Source organism: Pseudophryne corroboree, chromosome 5, assembly GCF_028390025.1.
Source record: "Pseudophryne corroboree isolate aPseCor3 chromosome 5, aPseCor3.hap2, whole genome shotgun sequence".
In the NCBI taxonomy this organism is placed as follows: domain Eukaryota; kingdom Metazoa; phylum Chordata; class Amphibia; order Anura; family Myobatrachidae; genus Pseudophryne; species Pseudophryne corroboree.
The window spans coordinates 101,475,429-101,496,722 of record NC_086448.1 but is presented as its reverse complement, the minus strand read 5'-3'; the positions used below and the strand labels follow the sequence as shown (position 1 = coordinate 101,496,722).

Below are 21,294 nucleotides of genomic sequence, written 5' to 3'. Positions count from 1 at the left end.
GACAGACTGGGTTGGACCCCCCTTCACCCCCTTCCTTTTCTTGCTTTCGGGAATGTCAGTGACGGGTCTTCCTCCTATCCTGCGACAGGCTCTGTTGGTCTGGAAACAAGTACACAACCTCTATGACTGGGCCGACCTAGAAACAGATTCACCCTTATGGTTTAATAGTTCGTATATGGAACTTCAGAAGCTGTCAACAGACAATATTTGGATAAAAAGTGGGGTGACCTCCCTAGGGCAATTATATGTGGATGGTTATCTTAAATCATTTGCGCAACTGCAGGCTGAATTCGAGCTCCCAAACACAGCCCTATTTAGATACTTCCAACTAAGACACGCCATACAGACCCAGTTCAAAACGGCCCCTTCCATCTCCCCTTCTCCAGTTAAACTTATGCTGCAACGCTTACCCTCCACAGGTAAAATTTCAACAATATATGCCTCACTAAACAATAGAACCCTACCTGCCTCTTTAGATCCGCTTAGGCTGAGCTGGGAAGATGATATAGGCCCCCTGTCAGACGAACAATGGCTACAAATACTGGGCTCCGCCAGGTCTACCACTCCTTGCATTAGATATCAACAGGTGCATCTCTTTATCCTACACAGGGTTTATCGAACCCCTCTACTTCTCCAACGAGCTGGTTTAAGACCTGACACTTTATGCCCCAAATGTCGGATGGCAGATGCTGGTTTTTGGCATCTGTTATGGAATTGTCCGAAAGTCTATGAATTTTGGACTTGGGTTTGGTCTGACATATTAACTACTGACCCATCTCTTCCCCAAATTAATCCCAGAACCTGCCTCTTCGGGGTGGACCTGGAAGAAACCCATTCATTGCTCACATATCAGTATGTCCTGTGTCTGATCACGCTTGCCAAGGTCATCATTGCACGCTCCTGGTTTGCAGAGACCCCTCCCAGAGTATCGGAGTGGAGAGCCCTGGTAACCTTGGTCATAGGGCATGAAAGGCTAATGTACTTATCCCGCAACTCTGTGTCCAAGTTTCACCGTAAGTGGGATAGATGGACTTTGGTGCGGCCGAATGCGGAATTGACGTAGCCCGGTGATAGGCAGATACTGTGGACACACACAACCCTATACTTGTAATTGTGACCTCCCCTTTACTCACGTATACTAAGCAAGTAGCGACGACAATGTCTTAATGACCGGTCCGAGCGCTCCGAGCACAACCCTCTCATTTCAAGCACCACAAGCCTTATGTTTTAATTTACAATGTAAATCAATGTAATACCTACTGATCAGCACAATGCATTGTATTGTAAATTGTATGTTTTGAACTGTTGCCTTCTTCCTTTTCTTTTCTTTACTGCTTTTCTCTCTTTTACCACACTTATGTAACCAAATGAAAAAATTTTCAATAAAAAATTTACTTGATTAAAAAAAAAAAAAATCACATTGGTGTGAGCCACTAAAAACCGTGGATCTAAAATATCTCACGCGGAAAGTGGTCATGTTATTGGCCTTGGCTTCGGCCAGGCGTGTATCAGAATTGGCGGCTTTGTCATATAAAAGTCCTTATCTGATTTTCCATATGGATAGGGCAGAATTGAGGACTCGTCCCCAGTTTCTCCCTAAGGTGGTATCAGCTTTTCACTTGAACCAACCTATTGTAGTGCCTGCGGCTACTAGGGACTTGGAGGATTCCAGGTTATTGGACGTAGTCAGGGCCTTGAAAAATTATGTTTCCAGGACGGCTAGAGTCAGGAGAACTGACTCGCTGTTTATCCTGTATGCACCCAGCAAACTGGGTGCTCCTGCTTCTAAGCAGACTATTGCTCGCTGGATTTGTAGCACAATTCAGCTGGCGCATTCTGCGGCTGGACTACCGCAGCCAAAATCTGTAAAAGCCCATTCCACAAGGAAGGTGGGCTCATCTTGGGCAGCTGCCCGAGGGGTCTCGGCTTTCCAACTTTGCCGAGCTGCAACTTGGTCAGGGGCAAACACGTTTGCTAAATTCTACAAAATTGATACCATGGCTGAGGAGGACCTTGAGTTCTCTCATTCGGTGCTGCAGAGTCATCCGCACTCTCCCGCCCGTTTGGGAGCTTTGGTATAATCCCCATGGTCCTTACGGAGTTCCCAGCATCCACTAGGACGTCAGAGAAAATAAGATTTTACTTACCGGTAAATCTATTTCTCGTAGTCCGTAGTGGATGCTGGGCGCCCATCCCAAGTGCGGATTGTCTGCAATACTTGTATATAGTTATTGCCTAACTAAAGGGTTATTGTTGAGCCATCTGTTGAGAGGCTCAGTTATATTCATACTGGTAACTGGGTATAGTATCACGAGTTATACGGTGTGATTGGTGTGGCTGGTATGAGTCTTACCCGGGATTCAAAATCCTTCCTTATTATGTCAGCTCGTCCGGGCACAGTGTCCTAACTGAGGCTTGGAGGAGGGTCATAGTGGGAGGAGCCAGTGCACACCAGGTGACCTAAAGCTTTCTTTAGTTGTGCCCAGTCTCCTGCGGAGCCGCTATTCCCCATGGTCCTTACGGAGTTCCCAGCATCCACTACGGACTACGAGAAATAGATTTACCGGTGAGTAAAATCTTATTTTATCACTTTTCAAGGCTTAGTACATCTGGCCCTAAGTCCTGTTGGGGGTGGTGACAGGGCGTCGACGCTGCATTTTGTTAGCGTTGATGCCCTGTCACCACCGTTTGGGGGAGGGCGCGGTCTGAACAAAGCAGGTGTGTCTGGACAGTTTGGCAGGGCGGTCCACGGTGGCTGCATGGCATCACACGCAGCTTCTGCGGCCCAAAACATGGCGGTCCCCCGTCTGCCTACGCAGACTGGAGGCTACCAGAGCCGGATTATGGAGGGGAAGGGGGGGATCAGGGGGTACGTTTTCCCTGTGCCCCCGAGTCTCAGGGACCCCCCTTGCAAGACCAAATTAGTTTTTTTTAGAGATGGAGGCAGCCTTCTCTCCATCTCTGAAATGACTGAAGCAGCTCCCCAGCTGGCGACTGCTCTCCTCACAGAGAGCTCGGATCACCAGAGCTCTCTGCTTTGGAAACATTGTTGTAAAGACACACATACACAGCCAGGGAGCTGCTTACCAGGTGCAGCAGCAGCTCGGCTCACATGGATCTCCTCCTCCTCCTCTCCTCTCCTGGTTAGTGCTTCATTGTGTGTATACTATATGTGTTTGTGTATGATGTGAGTGAGTGAGTGTGTGTGTGTGTGTGTAGGTATGTTGAGTGTATGTATGCATGCTGTGTGTGTGTGTTTGTAGGAAAGCTGTGTGTTACTGTGTGTATGTTGTGAGTATGTATGCTGTGTGTGTTTGTAGGTATGCTGGGTGTTGATGGTATGTTTGCTGTGTGTGTATGCATGCTATGTGTTTTACGGTATGCTGTGTTTGACTATGTATGACGTGTGTTGTGTATATGTATGTATGCTGTGTGTAGGTAATGCTGTGTGTGACTGTGTATATATATGTATGCTGAGTGCGTGTGTTGTGCATACGTTTGCTGTGTGTGGATGTATTCAAAATATACATAAATATATGTGTGTCTGGGGTTCCCCTTGATTTAAGTAACCCAGGTCCCCCGGAGCATTAATCTGGCCCTGTGGGCTACCCTTATCGTGCCAGTACTTGGCTGCTGAGCGAAGGGTTCGCATGTTAGTGGGGGAAAAGGGCCCATGCGGGGCGGGCTTGTCCTGTGCTGGGCGTCCCCCCGCATGTTAGTGTAAAGAGTTGTAGTTGCCTTACACACACACACACACACACACACACACACACACACACACACACACACACACACACCAACCTATTGTAGTGCCTGCGGCTACTAGGGACTTGGAGGATTCCAAGTTACTGGACGTAGTCAGGGCCTTGAAAAATTATGTTTCCAGGACGGCTAGAGTCAGGAGAACTGACTCGCTGTTTATCCTATATGCACCCAACAAACTGGGTGCTCCTGCTTCTAAGCAGACTATTGCTTGCTGGATTTGTAGCACAATTCAGCTGGCGCATTCTGCGGCTGGACTACCGCAGCCAAAATCTGTAAAAGCCCATTCCACAAGGAAGGTGGGCTCATCTTGGGCAGCTGCCCGAGGGGTCTCGGCTTTCCAACTTTGCCGAGCTGCAACTTGGTCAGGGGCAAACACGTTTGCTAAATTCTACAAAATTGATACCCTGGCTGAGGAGGACCTGGAGTTCTCTCATTCGGTGCTGCAGAGTCATCCGCACTCTCCCGCCCGTTTGGGAGCTTTGGTATAATCCCCATGGTCCTTACGGAGTTCCCAGCATCCACTAGGACGTCAGAGAAAATAAGATTTTACTCACCGGTAAATCTATTTCTCGTAGTCCGTAGTGGATGCTGGGCGCCCATCCCAAGTGCGGATTGTCTGCAATACTTGTATATAGTTATTGCCTAACTAAAGGGTTATTGTTGAGCCATCTGTTGAGAGGCTCAGTTATATTCATACTGTTAACTGGGTATAGTATCACGAGTTATACGGTGTGATTGGTGTGGCTGGTATGAGTCTTACCCGGGATTCAAAATCCTTCCTTATTATGTCAGCTCGTCCGGGCACAGTGTCCTAACTGAGGCTTGGAGGAGGGTCATAGTGGGAGGAGCCAGTGCACACCAGGTGACCTAAAGCTTTCTTTAGTTGTGCCCAGTCTCCTGCGGAGCCGCTATTCCCCATGGTCCTTACGGAGTTCCCAGCATCCACTACGGACTACGAGAAATAGATTTACCGGTGAGTAAAATCTTATTTAATTATGGCTGAAATTTTTTTTTTTTTTAAAGAACATATAGTCAGATTCAATTATATTATTAATGATTGAGCATTTGTAAAGGGATTGACTATAACCCTATATGAACTCTCCTCCGATATGCAGTAATACTTGAGTGGGGAGCATTTCTAAGACTGAGGAATGCGACAGCCCATAGCAGAACAAATGTACCGCCGCGTGTTACCAGCTACAAGCGTGTGAGGGGTGGGAGAGCTGTCTCCGCGTCGTGACCAAGCCCTGTCCCTTACACTGTGCAGAGTTCCCTATAGAACTACAATATAATGAGGAAGGAATTTTAACAATACTGTATATCTAAAAAGACGACTTATTAGCTGCAGTTATACGATCGTTACATGTCGCTTTCTTTGCACTCGGTTTTGTTGACTGCAGAAAAAAATGAAAAGCATATTTAAAGTATTCAAATGCAGAGTCATACCACGGCGTGGATGGTGCTAGAATTCCTTTATTTTGCAGAAAGTTCACCTATTCATAAAAATACATTGTTACTCAACATGACCGGCATGTAAACGTCATCAAAATATAGCAAATTCAAGCACTTAACACCAGCAGTAAAAATACCTAAGCAGAAATACAAGTATAAAAAAATACAGTAATAATATAATTTGCCTGGTAATCGTGTGGAAATGCTATATAAAATTTAAAGGGAAGTTTTTTTTTCAGCCATACTCCCCAGTTGTTAAGAGGCAGGGCCATAGGGAGGGGGCGTGCGAGCGGTACCATCACCTGGGGCACAGAGTCCTGGGGGCAGTACCGTCACTATCTCCCTGCCCCTGGCATGGCATCCTGCAGTAGTGCTGTGCCGGGGGAACGCACATGCTGTATGAAGAGCCACCTTAGCATACAGACCGCTTACTTTCTCCTGCCGGCAGCCCCACCCGCTTATGTGATGTCACATTCAGGGGTAGGGCTGGCACAGGGCGACAGTGAGCCCGCCTCCGGCGCTGATAGGATAATTTGCAATGTATGGTTATTTTCATCTGGAGAAAAAGTAAAGTTCTAAATTCTTGTGCACTGATCACTTCGATAAGGCAAAATAAGATTTTATAGTTAATTCATTTTTATCATGGCAAAAAAAATTTGGAAAAATATAGACAAATCTGTGTTGATTTCCCTGCATAATTCCATTTCTGAATATCCAACGGAGCTCATTCTTAGGCATAGGAATATGAAGTAGCAGACATTCTTTATTCACATTCTTCTGATAAGGACTTTTTTTTTTATAGAAGCTGTACAGTATGTGAAAAAAAGATTATTCTTTCTAAAACATGTCATAACCTACCTTTGTTTGCTAGATACAGTCTGTCAGTGTGTATGTACTCCTTACCTCTCTTATGGCTTTGTGTATTTAGTGGCTGTATAATCAATACTGCAGAACTCTGCCGTATTGCCCATCAATACAACCCTTATCTTTAATAGGAGAATGTATTTGCAAAACTGACAGTCTATTTTACATATACAGGTTGAGTATCCCATATCCAAATATTCTGAAATACGGAGTATTCCAAAATACGGAATTTTTTGAGCGAGAGTGAGATAGTGAAACCTTTGTTTTCTGATGACTTAATGTACACAAACTTTGTTTAATACAAAAAGTTATTAAAAATATTGTATAAAATGACCTTCAGGCTGTGTGTATAAGGTGTATATGAAACATAAATAAATTGTGTGTATGTACACACACTTACTTTAATGCACAAAGTTATAAAAAATATTGGCTACAAGTACCATCAGGCTGTGTGTATAAGGTGTATATGAAACATAAATGCATTCTGTGCTTAGATTTAGGTCCCATCGCCATGATATCTCATTATGGTATGCAATTATTCCAAAATACGGAAAAATCCGATATCCAATATACTTCAGGTCCCAAGCATTTTGGATAAGGGATACTCAACCTGTACAACCAAACACATAACAGGAGACTATGGGCCTACTTCAAGGTTGGTTGCTAATTAACATTTACCCCTAATGGGCAAAACCATGTGCACTGAAGGGGGGGGGGGGGGGGGGGTTCTGGGCAGATATAACATGTGCAGAGAGAGTTAGATTTGGGTGGGGTGTGTTCAAAAAGAAATCTTAATTGCAGTGTAAAAATAAAGCAGCCAGTATTTACTCTGCACAGAAACAATATAACCCACCCAAATCTAACTCTCTCTGCACATGTTATATCTGTGACACCTGCAGTGCACATGGTTTTGCCCATTAGGGGAAAATTTTATTTTGCAATTAACCTTGAATTAGGCCCCATGTGCCACCCTGCGGACCAACCGCAATCCTCTAACTCTGAGGGATCATTTGCCATCCAGCAGCCATATTTAGATGTGAATAATGACAAAAGCATTCAGTCTTTGTTTAGGCACCTGCTTGGTCCATATAACCTGATATTAGCATTGCATGGGATTAGGATGGGTGTATATGGACCACTGTTGGGGTAATTTTGCGTTGCTTTCTTCATGGCTTAATATGTGATAATATGATAGATCTAAAGTACCTACAGACATTGCTTAGCTTTGGAATTAACACAATATAAAATAGGTTTCTATTACACATATAGATCAAAAATTCACATTACCTTGTATAGACAAAGATTGTAGTTTCAAAGAAGCCTTCCACTATCGGAGGCGCTGACAGGCTTGCACGTGCCGTCCTGCGACTTTTACTAATCACATTACATTTTCCTACTAGCTGCCTTCATTCATTTTTAGCTATGTAGATGAACAGCGGAGCAAATGAAAGGTCGACAGTGCTAAAGGTCGACACGGTTTTGGGGTTTTTAAAGTGTTTTCCCAACATTTGTTTGTTTTTTTGTTCATGTCGACATCTATTGGGAATAGTAACCCGAAGCATGGCAAGCGAAGTGATATAAATGTGGGATTTTGGATAAGGGATACTCAACCTATATACAAGATTTGGCCCCAAAACTTGTGTTGACCATTTTTGTGTCGACCGCATTCAATGCAGAGAGCTGGGCAGAGCAGTTGTATCCAGGAGCATCAAAATACTAAACTCACAATCAAAAATACACTGCTGAAAAGCACAGAGGGAAGTTAGAATGAAACGCAACATCTCATTAAAAGTTGCAAGAGGACATGTACAAGGTAGCACTCACCTGAAGCTGCAAAACCTCTATCTTACAAAGCATATCTACAGCTATATGACATTGTAGTGCCCTAAACCATATTGATAAGTCAGAACGTAAGAAAAACACCATAACATTGTTCATTTGAAAACGAACATCAAATAAACAACACAACTGACCAAAAGCAATCAATAAATAAAACAGAGAACGGTCAAAATATAAAGAAGTCACCAATATAAAGATATCTAGAACAAATGTAAAAAAAAATAATGAAAACCACAAATGAGAAAATAACCCACGTAATCAATTCACTAATGTAATGATATTTAGGGGGGGGAGATGAAAGTTCACAGCTTGAAACAATGAAGCGTCACGCCTATGTAGTGTGTGTAACCACAGGGATGTCTATCTCGATGGACGACATACGGGACTGCGAGGCGTACGATGGAGGGATGTAGCTGTGCATGCTTGATACTTGTGAATAAACCGGCTGCCAGAACGGCGACGGTAGAGACTTGCAGGCACAATACCACAGAAACAGTAAAAGAGAGGTGAAAAACAATCCTGCAGAGCTGCCTATGGCGACAAACACGGCAATGTCGTAGGTGAAATACGGCCCGTACATCCTGTTCAAAACGTTGTTATAAAATATGGTCCAAATGGAGGGAGTAATGCTAATTATACCGGCTAGGATGTACAGCAAGCCCGCCACTAGGTGGCAACCAGCGCTGTTGATGAGACACTCAGTAAATTTTAGGTTGGGCACGTTGGAGCTGAAGGTGGTGTTACATATTCCGGTCAGGCACAGTATAAGTGCGGAGCCAGCGGTCAGAATGCTGAATGGAAGTGCGAATTGTAGAACGCGGATGTCCAGCTGATCGACACTGGCGTACCAATCGGTGTCGTACATCAAACACTCCCTGGACCACTCTTGCCGCGTGCACTTCACCCACAGCCCGATGCTGACGGTCAGGTTCTTCTCATTCCGGTTATAGGTGAACAGCTTCATCTGCCTCCACTGAGGCAGCAAGGTGGCGGTGAAGAGGCCGGCAATGCAGGCTGTACCACACACGAAGGCCAGCAGCGTCACTGCATGCACTTCCTGGCAGCCCATTGTACCCTCAGCACTTGTGGTACCTAGAGTAAAAGAAATACAAATGCGTTATAGAAGACATGATCGATGTAGAACACTGGATCCAATAAAAGTGTACACGCCGCCCCCACATGTTGGGAGCAGTGAGTTTGTGGACTGGACCAACTGCTGTCTACCTACTCGCAAAGAACCAGCGATATATCTGAGGAACGAGGCACTTTGTGACATGAATGGCTCCTACTGAGGTATGGCTGCATTTCCATGAGTATTGGTTCAGCTCAACATACAGTTTAATACTTTCTATATAAAATAGTTTTATGTAGCATTGTACATGCCAGGCTGCAACTATTCTTAGCCGGTGATCGCTCCATTAATTCCTAATGGAATAGTCACAGCCCGGCGTGCCAGCCCGCGATGCAGCATGCCACATTACAGCAAGATGAGCATGGTTACATCTGTATGTATGTGGTACTGTATAAAGGACAAAATTACCAAACCCCCGTACAAGGAAGGAAGCGCATACTGATGTGACATTTTTTAGGCAGTGCTATGCTTTGGGGGCGTAGCCACATTGGCGCAATGTGCTCACTTTCTTATTGAAGTGGGAGGAAGGCCTACACCCCCAGGAGTCTTCCGAACATTCCGGGAAAGCAGACAGGTACGCCAATCCTATCTGACCTCTGAAATACAGTAATTGTGCCACTATGGCCACTTGTAGTTGGAACATGAGGGTATTTTATGAGCGGTCAGCGGATGTCTGCACGCAGAAGCAGACACCAGTCATCAGCTAACAAAGTTTAGTGCATTCTGTAAATTACGACTTTTTCTTTTAGTGCCATGATTGTGGTTTTGGATCTCCAGAAAAATCTGAAATCAATAATATCTTATCTGCACTTGTATATTGCTTGTGCTGCTTCTACAGAGGCATGGAATATTAATCAGTTTAAAAATAACTTTATGTTGAAGGTCTGTTTCTCCTTCATTATACATTCTAGAAATGCAAAAATGTAAAGCCGTTATTGTATGGCAAGGACTCAGAATAACACAATTGCTGCAGCTGCCACCCACACAGTGTTCTCCTGGAAACTGGAATTATAGGGCTTTGTGAATGATTTTCACTAAATCATATAATACTATGATGATCTCAGACATTTGCTGTTTTCACGAAAAAAAACGTGTAGAGCATGCCTTTACTTTTCTTTTAAATAAATGTTATATATATATATATATATATATATATATATATATATATATATAATATTTCTCTGACGTCCTAGTGGATGCTGGGTACTCCGTAAGGACCATGGGGTATAGACGGGCTCCGCAGGAGATTGGGCACTCTTAAAAGAAAGATTAGGTACTATATCTGGTGTGCACTGGCTCCTCCCTCTATGTCCCTCCTTCAGACCTCAGTTAGTATCTGTGCCCGGCCAGAGCTGGATGCACCCTAGGGGCTCTCCTGAGCTTCCTAGAAAGTATTTGTTAGGTTTTTTATTTTCAGTGAGATCTGCTGGCAACAGACTCACTGCTACGTGGGACTGAGGGGAGAGAAGCGAACCTACCTGCTTGCAGCTAGCTTGGGCTTCTAAGGCTACTGGACACCATTAGCTCCAGAGGGATCGAACACAGCCCCAGTCCTCGGTCGTCCGGTCCCGGAGCCGCGCCGCCGTCCCCCTTGCAGAGCCAGAAGAACGAAGAGAAGTTGAAAATCGGCGTCTGAAGACTCCGGTCTTCATTAAGGTAGCGCACAGCACTGCAGCTGTGCGCCATTGCTCCCTTAGCACACCACACACTCCGGTCACTGATGGGTGCAGGGCGCTGGGGGGGGACGCCCTGGGCAGCAATTAGATTACCTTACTTGGCGAAAAGTACATAATACAGTCTGATAAACTGTATATGTGCATTAACCCCCGCCATTAAAGTACATAAAAGGACAGAAGCCCGCCGCTGAGGGGGCCGGGCCTTCTTCCTCAGCACACCGGCGCCATTTTCTCTTCACAGCTCAGCTGGAAGGAAGCTCCCCAGGCTCTCCCCTGCAGTATCCTGGTACACAAAGGGTAAAAAAGAGAGGGGGGGGGGGGGGGGGGCACAAATTTAGGCGCAAAACTGTGTATATAAGCTGCTATAGGGGAAAAATCACTCAGTATAGTATACATCCCTGTATTATATAGCGCTGTGGTGTGTGCTGGCATACTCTCTCTCTGTCTCTCCAAAGGGCCTGGTGGGGGAACGGTCTTCAAATAGAGCATCCCCTGTGTGTGTGGTGTGTTGGTACGCGTGTGTCGACATGTCTGAGGTAAAAGGCTCCTCTAAGGAAGTGATAGAGCGGATATATGTGTGGGAGGGTGTCTCCGTCGACAACGCCGACACCTGTTTGGATATGTGTAAGTGCGGAGGTAAAATTATTGCACAAAAGGTTAGGGAACAGAAAGGAAATCTACCCTGGTCTGTCCCTATGTCACAGAGTCCTTCAGAGTCTCTCTATGTTCACTATCCAAAATAACAAAGTATCGACACGGAGTTTAACTCCACTGTCGACTACGATAATGCAAAGTTACAGCCAAGAGGGCTAAAAGATATTCAATATATGATTATTGGAATAAAAGATGATTTGCATATCACTGATGACTCATCTGTCCCTGACACGAGAGTACACATGTTAAGGGGAAGAATGCTGAGGTAAATTTCCCTCCTCTCATGAGGAAAAAGAGCGGGAATCTCCAGACAAGAGACGGCAGCTTCTCACAAGAGAATTCTCAGGCTGTATCCTTTCCCCACTAGGGCCAGGATGTGTTGAGAATCTTCCCCTTGGGTGTCCTGTTTGCACTAGCTATTCTCAGGGATCCTGCAGATAGTGTGCACATTCTAGTATACTACCCAGACCGGCGATTGTGTCGGCATGGGTTTATAGCGCTGTGGCAGCGTGGACAGGTACCTTATCAGCAGAGATTGAGACCCTAGTATGCATATAAATATTTTAAGAAGCTGTCTTAAGTGATAGATATATAACTATAAAGCATGCCCAAAGGGACATGAGTATACTGGGTCCTAGAGACAAAAGCTATGTCGATTTCTGCTTGACGTGTCCTGTAGAATATACATTGGACAGATGATGCCGACTTAAGAGGCATATGGAAGGCTGAGGATTGTGTGGAGAAAGGTTCTCGGGCCTGGTCTCCACAGCTATAGCTGGTAATTCTGATATTTTGCCTTATATTCCTGCACAGCCTAGGAAAGCACGACATTATTAAATGCAGCTTTTCGAATAAAGAAACAAGAAAGTCTGAGGTGCGTCCTTTCTTGTCAGAGCCGGGGGCAGAGGAAAGAAGCTGTACAACACAGCTAGTCCCCAGGAACAGAAGTCCTCCCCGGCCTCTACAAAAATCCACCGCATGTCGCTGGGGCTCCACAGGCGGAGCTAGGCCCGGTGGGGACACGCCTTCGTAAGTTCAGCCACAAGTGGGTTCACTCCCTGTTAGATCCCTGGGCAATAGAAATTGTATCGCAGGGATACAGGCTGGACTGTGAGAAGATGCCCCCTCACCGAGGACCCGGCGGGCTTCCCCCCAAGAGAGGGAGCCAGTGTTAACTGCAATTCGTAAATTGTATCTTCAACAGGTGGTGGTCAAGGGTCCCCTCCTTCAACAAGAGGGTGTTATTATTCGACCATGTTATAATCCCGAAACCAGACGGTTCGGTTAGACCCATATTGTATTAAAATCCCTGAACATATACCTGAAAAGGTTCAGGTTCAAGATGGAATCGCTAAGAGCGGTCATTGCAAGCCTGAAATGAATCGGGACATAAGGGATGCATACCTTCGTGTCCCCATTTATCCACCTCATCAGGCGTACCTCAGAATTGCGGTACGGGATTGTCATTACCAATTTCACCAAGGTAATGGCGGATATGATGGTGCTCCTGCGGAAGCAAGGTGTCACTATTATCACATACTTGGATGATCTCCTCATAAAAGCGAGATCAAGAGAGCAGTTGCTGGACAACGTATCACCTTCTCTGGAAGTGAAACGGCAACACGACTGGATTCTATATATTCCGAAGTCGCAGTTGGTTCCTACAGCTCATCTGCCTCGCCTAGGCATGATCCTAGACACAGACCAGAAGAGGGTTTATCTCCCGATAGAGAGAGCTCAGGAGCTCATGACACTGGTCAGGAATCCATTGAAAACCAAAACAGGTGTCAGTGCATCACTGCACTCGAGTCCTGGGAAGGATGATGGCATCATACGAGGCCATCCCCTTCGGCTGGTTCCATGCAAGGACAATGGAACTTACTGGACAAGTGGTCCGGATCACATCTTCAGATGCATCGGTTAATCACCCTATCCCCCAGGGCCAGGGTGTCTCTCCTGTGGTGGCTGCGGAGTGCTCACCTTCTCGAGGGCCGCATATTCGGCATTCAGGACTGGGTCCTGGTGACCACGGATGCAAGCCTCCGAGGGTGGGGGGCAGTTACACAGGGAAGAAAATTCCAAGATTTGTGGTCAAGCCAACAGACTTGCCTTCACATCAATATCCTGGAACTAAGGGCCATATACAACGCCCTAAGTCAAGCGGAGTTCCTGCTTGGCGACCAACCGGTTCTGATCCAGTCAGACCGCAGGGGCTCATGTAAACCGCCAGGGCGGCACAAGGAGCAGGGTGGCGAGGGTAGAAGCCACCAGAATTCTTCGCTGGGCGGAGAATCGAGTAAGCGCACTGTCAGCAGTGTTCATTCCGGGAGTGGACACGACCTCTACCCGGGAAAGTGGTGACTTCATCAGGAAGTCTTCACGCAGTTTTGCAAATTGATGGAAACTGCCTCAGGTGGACTACATGGCGTCCCACCTCAATAAAAAGATAAAAAAGGATTTACGCTGGGTCAAGGCACTCTCAGGCGATAGCTGTGGTCGTACTAGTAACACCGTGGGTTTTCCAGTCGGTCTATATATTCCCTCCTCTTCCTCTCAGACCCAAGGGCTGAGAATTGTAATAAACGGAGGAGTGTGAACAATATTCTTTGCTCCGGATTGGCCAAGAAGGACTCGGTACCCGGAACTGCAAGAAATGCTCTCAGAGGACCCATGGCCTCTGCCTCTCAGTCAGGACATGTTGCAACAGGGACCCTGTCTGATCCAAGACTTACCGCGGCTGCGTTGGACGGCATGGCGGTTGAACGCCGGATCCTAGCGGAAAAGGGCATTCCGGATGCAGTTATTCCTACGCTGATAAAAGGCTAGGAAAGACGTGTGACAGCAAGACTTTTTCACTGTATATGGCGAAAATAGGTTGCTTGGTGTGTGGCCGGGAAGGCCCTACAGAGGAATTCCAGGGGGGTCGATTCCTGCACTTCCTACAGTCAGGAGTGACTATGGGCCTAAAATTAGGATCCATAAAGGCCAAGATTTCGGCCCTATCCCTTTTTCTCTCAAAAAGAACTGGCTTCACTGCCTGAAGTTCGGACGTTGTTACAGGGGTGCTGCATATTCAGTAGAGATGAGCGGATTCGGTTTTAATCGGTTCTCAAAACCGAATCTTATTGGCTATCCAAAACACGTGACATCCGTGAGCCAATAAGATTCGGTTTTGAGAACCGAGTAAAACCGAATCCGCTCATCTCTAATATTCAGCCCCTTTTGTGCCTCCAGTGGCACCTTGGGATCTTAACGTGTGTTGGATTCCTAAAATCCCACTGGTTTGAGCCACTTAAGACCGTGGAGCTAAAATATCTCACGTGGAAAGTGGTCATGCTTTTGGCCTTAGCTTGGACTAGGCGTGTGTCAGAATTGGCGGCTTTGTCATGTAAAAGCCCATATCTGATCTTCCATATGGAAAGGGCAGAATGGAGGACTCGTCCCCAATTTCTCCCTAAGGTGGTTTCATCGTTTCATTTGAACCAACCTATTGTGGTGCCTGCGGCTACTAGGGACTTGGAGGATTCCAAGTTGCTGGACGTAGTCCGGGCCCTGAAACTTTATGTTTCCAGGATGGCTAGAGTCAGAAAAACTGACTCGCTATTTATCCTGCATGCACCCAACAAGCTGGGTGCTCCTGCTTCAAAGCAGACTATTGCTCGCTGGATCTGTAGCACGATTCAGCTTGCACATTCTGCGGCTGGACTGCCGCATCCTAAATTAGTAAAAGCCCATTCCACGAGGAAGGTGGGCTCTTCTTGGGCGGCTGCCCGAGGGGTCTCGGCTTTACAACTTTGCCGAGCTGCTACTTGGTCGGGTTCAAACACTTTTGCAAAATTCTACAAGTTTGATACCCTGGCTGAGGAGGACCTTGAGTTTGCTCATTCGGTGCTGCAGAGTCATCCGCACTCTCCCGCCCGTTTGGGAGCTTTGGTATAATCCCCATGGTCCTTACGGAGTACCCAGCATCCACTAGGACGTCAGAGAAAATAAGAATTTACTCACCGGTAATTCTATTTCTCGTAGTCCGTAGTGGATGCTGGGAGCCCGTCCCAAGTGCGGACTCTCTGCAATACATGTATATAGTTATTGCTTAACTAAAGGGTTATTGTATGAGCCATCTGTTGAGAGAGGCTCAGTTATTGTTCATACTGTTAACTGGGTATAGTTATCACGAGTTGTACGGTGTGATTGGTGTGGCTGGTATGAGTCTTACCCTGGATTCCAAATCCTTTCCTAGTAATGTCAGCTCTTCCGGGCACAGTTTCCCTAACTGAGGTCTAGAGGAGGGACATAGAGGGAGGAGCCAGTGCACACCAGATATAGTACCTAATCTTTCTTTTAAGAGTGCCCAGTCTCCTGCGGAGCCCGTCTATACCCCATGGTCCTTACGGAGTACCCAGCATCCACTACGGACTACGAGAAATAGAATTACCGGTGAGTAAATTCTTATTATACATACAGGTTGAGTATCCCTTATCCTGCTTGGGACCAGAGGTATTTTGGATATGGGATTTTTCCGTATTTTGGAATAATTGCATACCATAATGAGATATCATGGTGATGGGACCTAAATCTAAGCACAGAATGAATTTATGTTTCATATACACCTTATACACACAGCCTGAATGTCATTTTAGTCAATATTTTTAATAACTTTGTGCATTAAACAAGGTTTGTGTACATTGAGCCATCAAAAAACAAAAGTTTCACTATCTCACTCCAAAAAGTCTGTATTTCGGAATATTCCGTATTTCGGATATGGGATACTCAACCTGTATGTATGTATGTATGTATGTATATATAAATATATTATACTGAAAGAAACGAGGGCGCACTCTGTGAGTTAAAATCAAATATTTTTACTACAAATTTCACATGCTCACGTACATCAACGTGCTTCGTCACCGAAGTCCAAACGTGACGAAGCGCGTTGGGCGTGGCCAACAAAGGACGTGTTCGATCTGTTGCCTTTGAGCATTGAGTCCGAGAGCTGAGACGCCGACTTACTAATAACTGCAGCCAGAACTGAGCGGGGCGAGCCGCAAGCTGTGATCCGGAGACAGCAGTGATTCGTCTGCATATTGGTGCATTTTAACTATGATGTACGTGAGCATGTGATATTTGTAGTAAAAATATTTGATTTTATCTCACCGAGTGCGCCTTCGTTTCTTTCAGTGCATTTTACCTTGGAATAACAATGGTGGTAACATTGTTTAATTAGAGGTGCCGGCATTCACATCATTGGAAATCACGGACTGTATTCATTGAGCACACAGAACATTGATTGCACGACCATTCGATTCATATTATTCATTATATATTATATATATATATATATATACACACACATATATATATATATATATATATATAATACACTCACTATTCTCACTCGTGGGTGTCCATGACACCCATAGAGTGGGAATACCGAGCCTGCAAGGGGGGGGCTTGTTGTGCGTGCCCCTCACCCCCGTTGGCATTCCGCCGTAGGGATCCCCAGCGGCGGTAACGCATATCCAACCCGCTGTAGCTTGTACAGTTGCAATTAATAATTAACCTCACTTTTTTCTCTTGTATATGTGTCAAAGCCAGTACGGTTCCTCCTGTACAAATATTATGACAAGGCAAAGTTTCTGCTACAGACAAACTGTGCCAGATAAACAGGGACGGCAATCTAATACGATTTGTCAGAGCAGAAACTATTTTGTAGACTTCAGTCTTTTAAATTAGGTACGTAGATCAGTAATCCTAAAATACAAGTTACACCCATTGTTATACTGTATGAGGCACTACAGACCTCATCAAAACAGTTCTGTTATCCCGTTCCCTTCCCAATAACAAAACAAATGAGCACCTTTAAAAACATGAGTGGCAAGTAAGGGGACGCTCCCAGTGTCATTTGCTCCTTATTCACATGGGGAGGAAAATAAACTAAGGCCCAGATTTATCAAGCCTTGGAGAGTGATAAATAGCACGGTAATAAAGTAACAGCCAATCAGATCATAACTGCCATGTTACAGGCTGTGTTTGAAAAATGACAAGAGCTGATTGGTTGGTACTTTATCACCGTGCCATTTATCACTCTCCAAGGCTTAATAAATCTGGACCTAAAAATCTTGTGCACCAGCTTTGTACTCCAAACTAGTTGTGATAATTTAGCATGGGTACAGGTCGTTGGGTCGACACTCATTAGGTCGACCACTGAAGGTCGACATTGCCTTTAGGTCGACATGGTCGTTAGGTCAAAAGGTCGACATGAATTTTTTGGTGTCGTTTTCTCCGTAAAGTGACAGGGAACCCAAATTAGTGCACCGTGTTTGCTTGCCATGCTTCGGGCAAGGTGTCTTGCTCAGCTACCGCTTTGCTCGGCACAGATTACCGTTCCAATCGTAGTCCACGTAGATCGTTACGGATTAAAAAATCCAAAAAATGAAGAAAATTTTTAAAAACTCATGTCGACTTTTTGACCTAGTACATGTCAACCTAACGGCCATGTCGACCTTCAGTGGTCGACCTAATGACCGTAACCCTTTAGCATTGCCTAATCATGATGCGAGAATGGGAGTACACATATTATTTAACACTTTGCTTATTGTGATCAGCGACCTTTCGGAAAAGATTATCCTGGAATTAGTTGTTACATTCTAGAGTTCCCCCATTTCTGCAGTGAAATGAGAGCACACCTGTTTCTGCTGTGTGAACTGGCTCTCTATATGGTCGCACTCAGGGGGCATATCATGCCAGGACATGACAAGTGAGCGATTCAGAATCTGGCAGCAAGCCCTCTCTTCCGAGCCTCCAATGCTGTCAGATGGGAAAGCTGGAAATGACACCGGGCGTCTGCAGAGCCTTGGCACTGGCCGTTCTTCATCTGTTCATAAAACTATGAAGACTTACTTACTGGAACAAGGGAGGCAGTGTGTAGTCTTTGTTTCTGGGTTTATAAAGCATTCCAATCTCCGATAGGAAAAGGGGCATGTAGAAAGACGGGATGCAAAATGATTCCATGTATTGGTAAACATAAAACCTAATGCAAAGGGATAGGTCATTTTTATAGGTTGTTTATTTTCACTAAAGGTGCATACACACTGGGCATTTTTGCACAACAATGCCCGTGAACATCGCTGGCAGGAAAATGGCTCAGTGCATTCACACCAAGCAATTTTCCTCTGCCCAGTGATGTTCATGGACTGTGGAAAGTGCTTCACTCGGCTTTTCAAACAGCCTGACGGATGGTAACGGCCAGCGATGATGCGGGTGCGCACTTCAGCGCTCATCTCCAGGCCATTCACACTGGCCGAGTTTGAGCTCAAAATGACAAAAGTGAGCTACTTTGAGCTCAAAATCGCCTAGTGTGTATGGGCCTTTATAAACAAATAATCCCATACAGATCCCTCTCAGACAAACGTACCCCTATATTACACACTGTCTGCTCGCAGGTGACAAATCGCAGTAGTTTACAACAAAATAAAGTTTTTAAATTCAGAGGACAAACACAGTTACTGGAAGAGGAAAAGAATCCTGTACAGTGGCTATTGCCTGATACTGGGACTGTTATACTGATAAGTTATACTGAAGGTTAAAGGGCACGTCACTTGCTGTTTTAATTGTATACACCAGTGGTTTCCAAACTTTTTTGAATCACAGCGCCCTAGAATATCAGCATTTCTTTCACGGCACCCCTAGGCCAAAAATTTCTTCTTGAGAAATTTAGAAAGAAATATTACATTAAGTAGATCACGTTTATATGTCATCCTTAGGGCCAGTTGTGTGGTGAGGGACAAGATTTCCTTCTTTGGCCACATATTTTATGACTGGCAGCCACCAGCACTGGTTTTGCCTATTATATTGACCATGAATAATTTGAATTGGTCCTGGACCACCAACCCAGGGCACCCCTGCTAGTGTCCCGAGGCACCCCAGGGAGCCACGGCACACAGTTTGGGAACCTCTGGTATACACAATAAAAATCAGTTATATACAGCACAGGCTGAGATTTATCCCACAGTATAACAGCGTGTAGTAATTATGTTGACTGAATGTCGACAGTGAACAGGTTGAGATTCAGTGTTGACACTGTGATTGTGTACAGGGTATGGGTTCGGCTGTGGTTAGGTTTCGGGCTCTAACACTAGTAAAACACTACTGTATGTAAACATTCTGGTGTTGACAATACATACCACACCCTCCTATAATGTGTGCTAATGGGAACATTCTACTGTGACAGATGTGTTTCTATAAGGACTTACTACTGTGCGGTACTCCTGTATATCTTTCACAACTTAAAGGTGGACTCAGCAAAGTCACTGTCACTACCTGGAGTCAGAACATCACATCCCTGCACTGTTCCAGCAACACACAGAACATAATAACACACCCAAATGTAAGCACCCTACTACAGCAGATGCAGTCACCTACCTGTGGCTTTCCAGTAGCTGTAGAACTACTAGTCCCAGCCTACCCTGTCATGGTATTCTGGGACCTGTAGTTTCACAGCAGCTGGTTAACCACAGTCTGCATAGTAACAGATACAATGTGTCACCTGCAGAGTGTCCCTTGGGCTGTTTTATTTATTTTGCTATATTTAAATTGTACCATTAATAAAGCGAGAGAATCAGTGTATATTGTATTCCCTGTGTGCAGATCTCCTCCACCCCATCCCCTGGAGCACTGATATGACTCACCCCCTCCTGTACCACAGCCCAGTGCTATCAGCCGGATGTACACAGACCTCAGCCCACCCCCAGAATGCAGCTCCAGCTTCCAACCTGTAGATTCCTAACACACTGCCCCAGTGCTTCCCAATCCCGGTCCTCAGGTCACCCTGACACTCCAGGCTTTAGGGATATCCATGGATGAGCGCAGATGGTTAGATAAAAGTGAATGAGGTACTAATTAAGTCACCTGCGCTCAAAGCATGGATAGCCTTAGTACCTGGGCTGCTGCTGCTGGTGGTGTGCCCGGAGGAGCCAGGTGCATGAGTGCAGTGTGACAGTGAGCACTATACATGTGCCTGCAGCAGTGCAGTGGGAGCAGGCACTAGTACACACATATACAGTATACAGAGAGAGATACTCCGCAGCCACCTACCCGCAGCAGCCCAGCCAGCTCCTCCTGCTCAGCAGTAGTGTATGGAGCAGCAGTAGTTGCACTGGCAGCAGCAGGACTCCCACACACCACACGGAGCATGCGCGGCATCGTTCCGCCGCGGTGCACTCTGGGAATTGTAGTCTCCCCGCGCCCGGGCCGTGCGGTGACTCCGTGTCCCAGGACTACATTACCCGGCGTGCACGCAGTATTTTGGCGTATCAGTCCGCTCTAGTGTTGTAGGCTGGTCTTTGTGTGGTACTATAGTACAGAGCGAGGAGTCGGAGTTAGTTTTTGAATGTGACAGCAAGGGCTGACACTTGTATGTACAGGCTGGCAGCACCCTGCCCGCAGCTTATCCCGGTGTCCTGATAGCTGCGCTGACTGTACTGAGACGCGTTGCCCGGGCAACTCCTGACGTTTGCGAGTTTTGTCGCAAGTGCAGCTCCCATTACCTGCCTACTTCTCGGCTCGCCGTGTGTGCTGATATAAGCGCTTCCCCAATTCTTTACTAAGCCCCGCCCGTATATCGCTAAGCACCGCCCACATTGTTAAGCTACCGCTACACCTGTATCACTGCCCCGCCCACACCACTAAGCTACACACATATGTACCACTAAGAACCGCCCACATCACTAAGCTACACCCATATCACTAAGCACCGCCCATATCACTAAGCTACACCCATACCACTAAGCACCGCCCATATCCCCACCTCACCCATTTGGGGGGTCATTCCGAGTTGATCGCTAGCTGCCGTTGTTCGCAGTGCAGCGATCAGGCTAAAAAATGGCATTTCTGCGCATGCCCCGCAATGTGCAC

General features: G+C 45.9%; 2 protein-coding genes across 8 annotated transcripts in view; one reads left to right on the top strand and one right to left on the bottom strand.

The window, feature by feature from the left end:
- ADAM22 (ADAM metallopeptidase domain 22) overlaps window positions 1–21,294 on the top strand; it is a 500,813-nt gene that overhangs the window by 272,580 nt on the left and 206,939 nt on the right. The window lies entirely within an intron of this gene.
- CLDN12 (claudin 12) lies at window positions 5,219–20,907 on the bottom strand. Its single transcript, XM_063921521.1, has 2 exons — window positions 20,476–20,907; window positions 5,219–9,012 (listed from the first exon to the last, which is right to left on the bottom strand). The coding sequence occupies exon 2, from the start codon at window positions 8,987–8,989 to the stop codon at window positions 8,252–8,254; it is 738 nt and encodes a 245-aa protein (XP_063777591.1). The 5' UTR covers window positions 8,990–9,012; window positions 20,476–20,907; the 3' UTR covers window positions 5,219–8,251.

Bases quoted from the DNA above. Each gene is read 5' to 3' on its own strand.
- CLDN12 (XM_063921521.1), bottom strand. From the start codon at position 8,989: ATGGGCTGCCAGGAAGTGCATGCAGTGACGCTGCTGGCCTTCGTGTGT.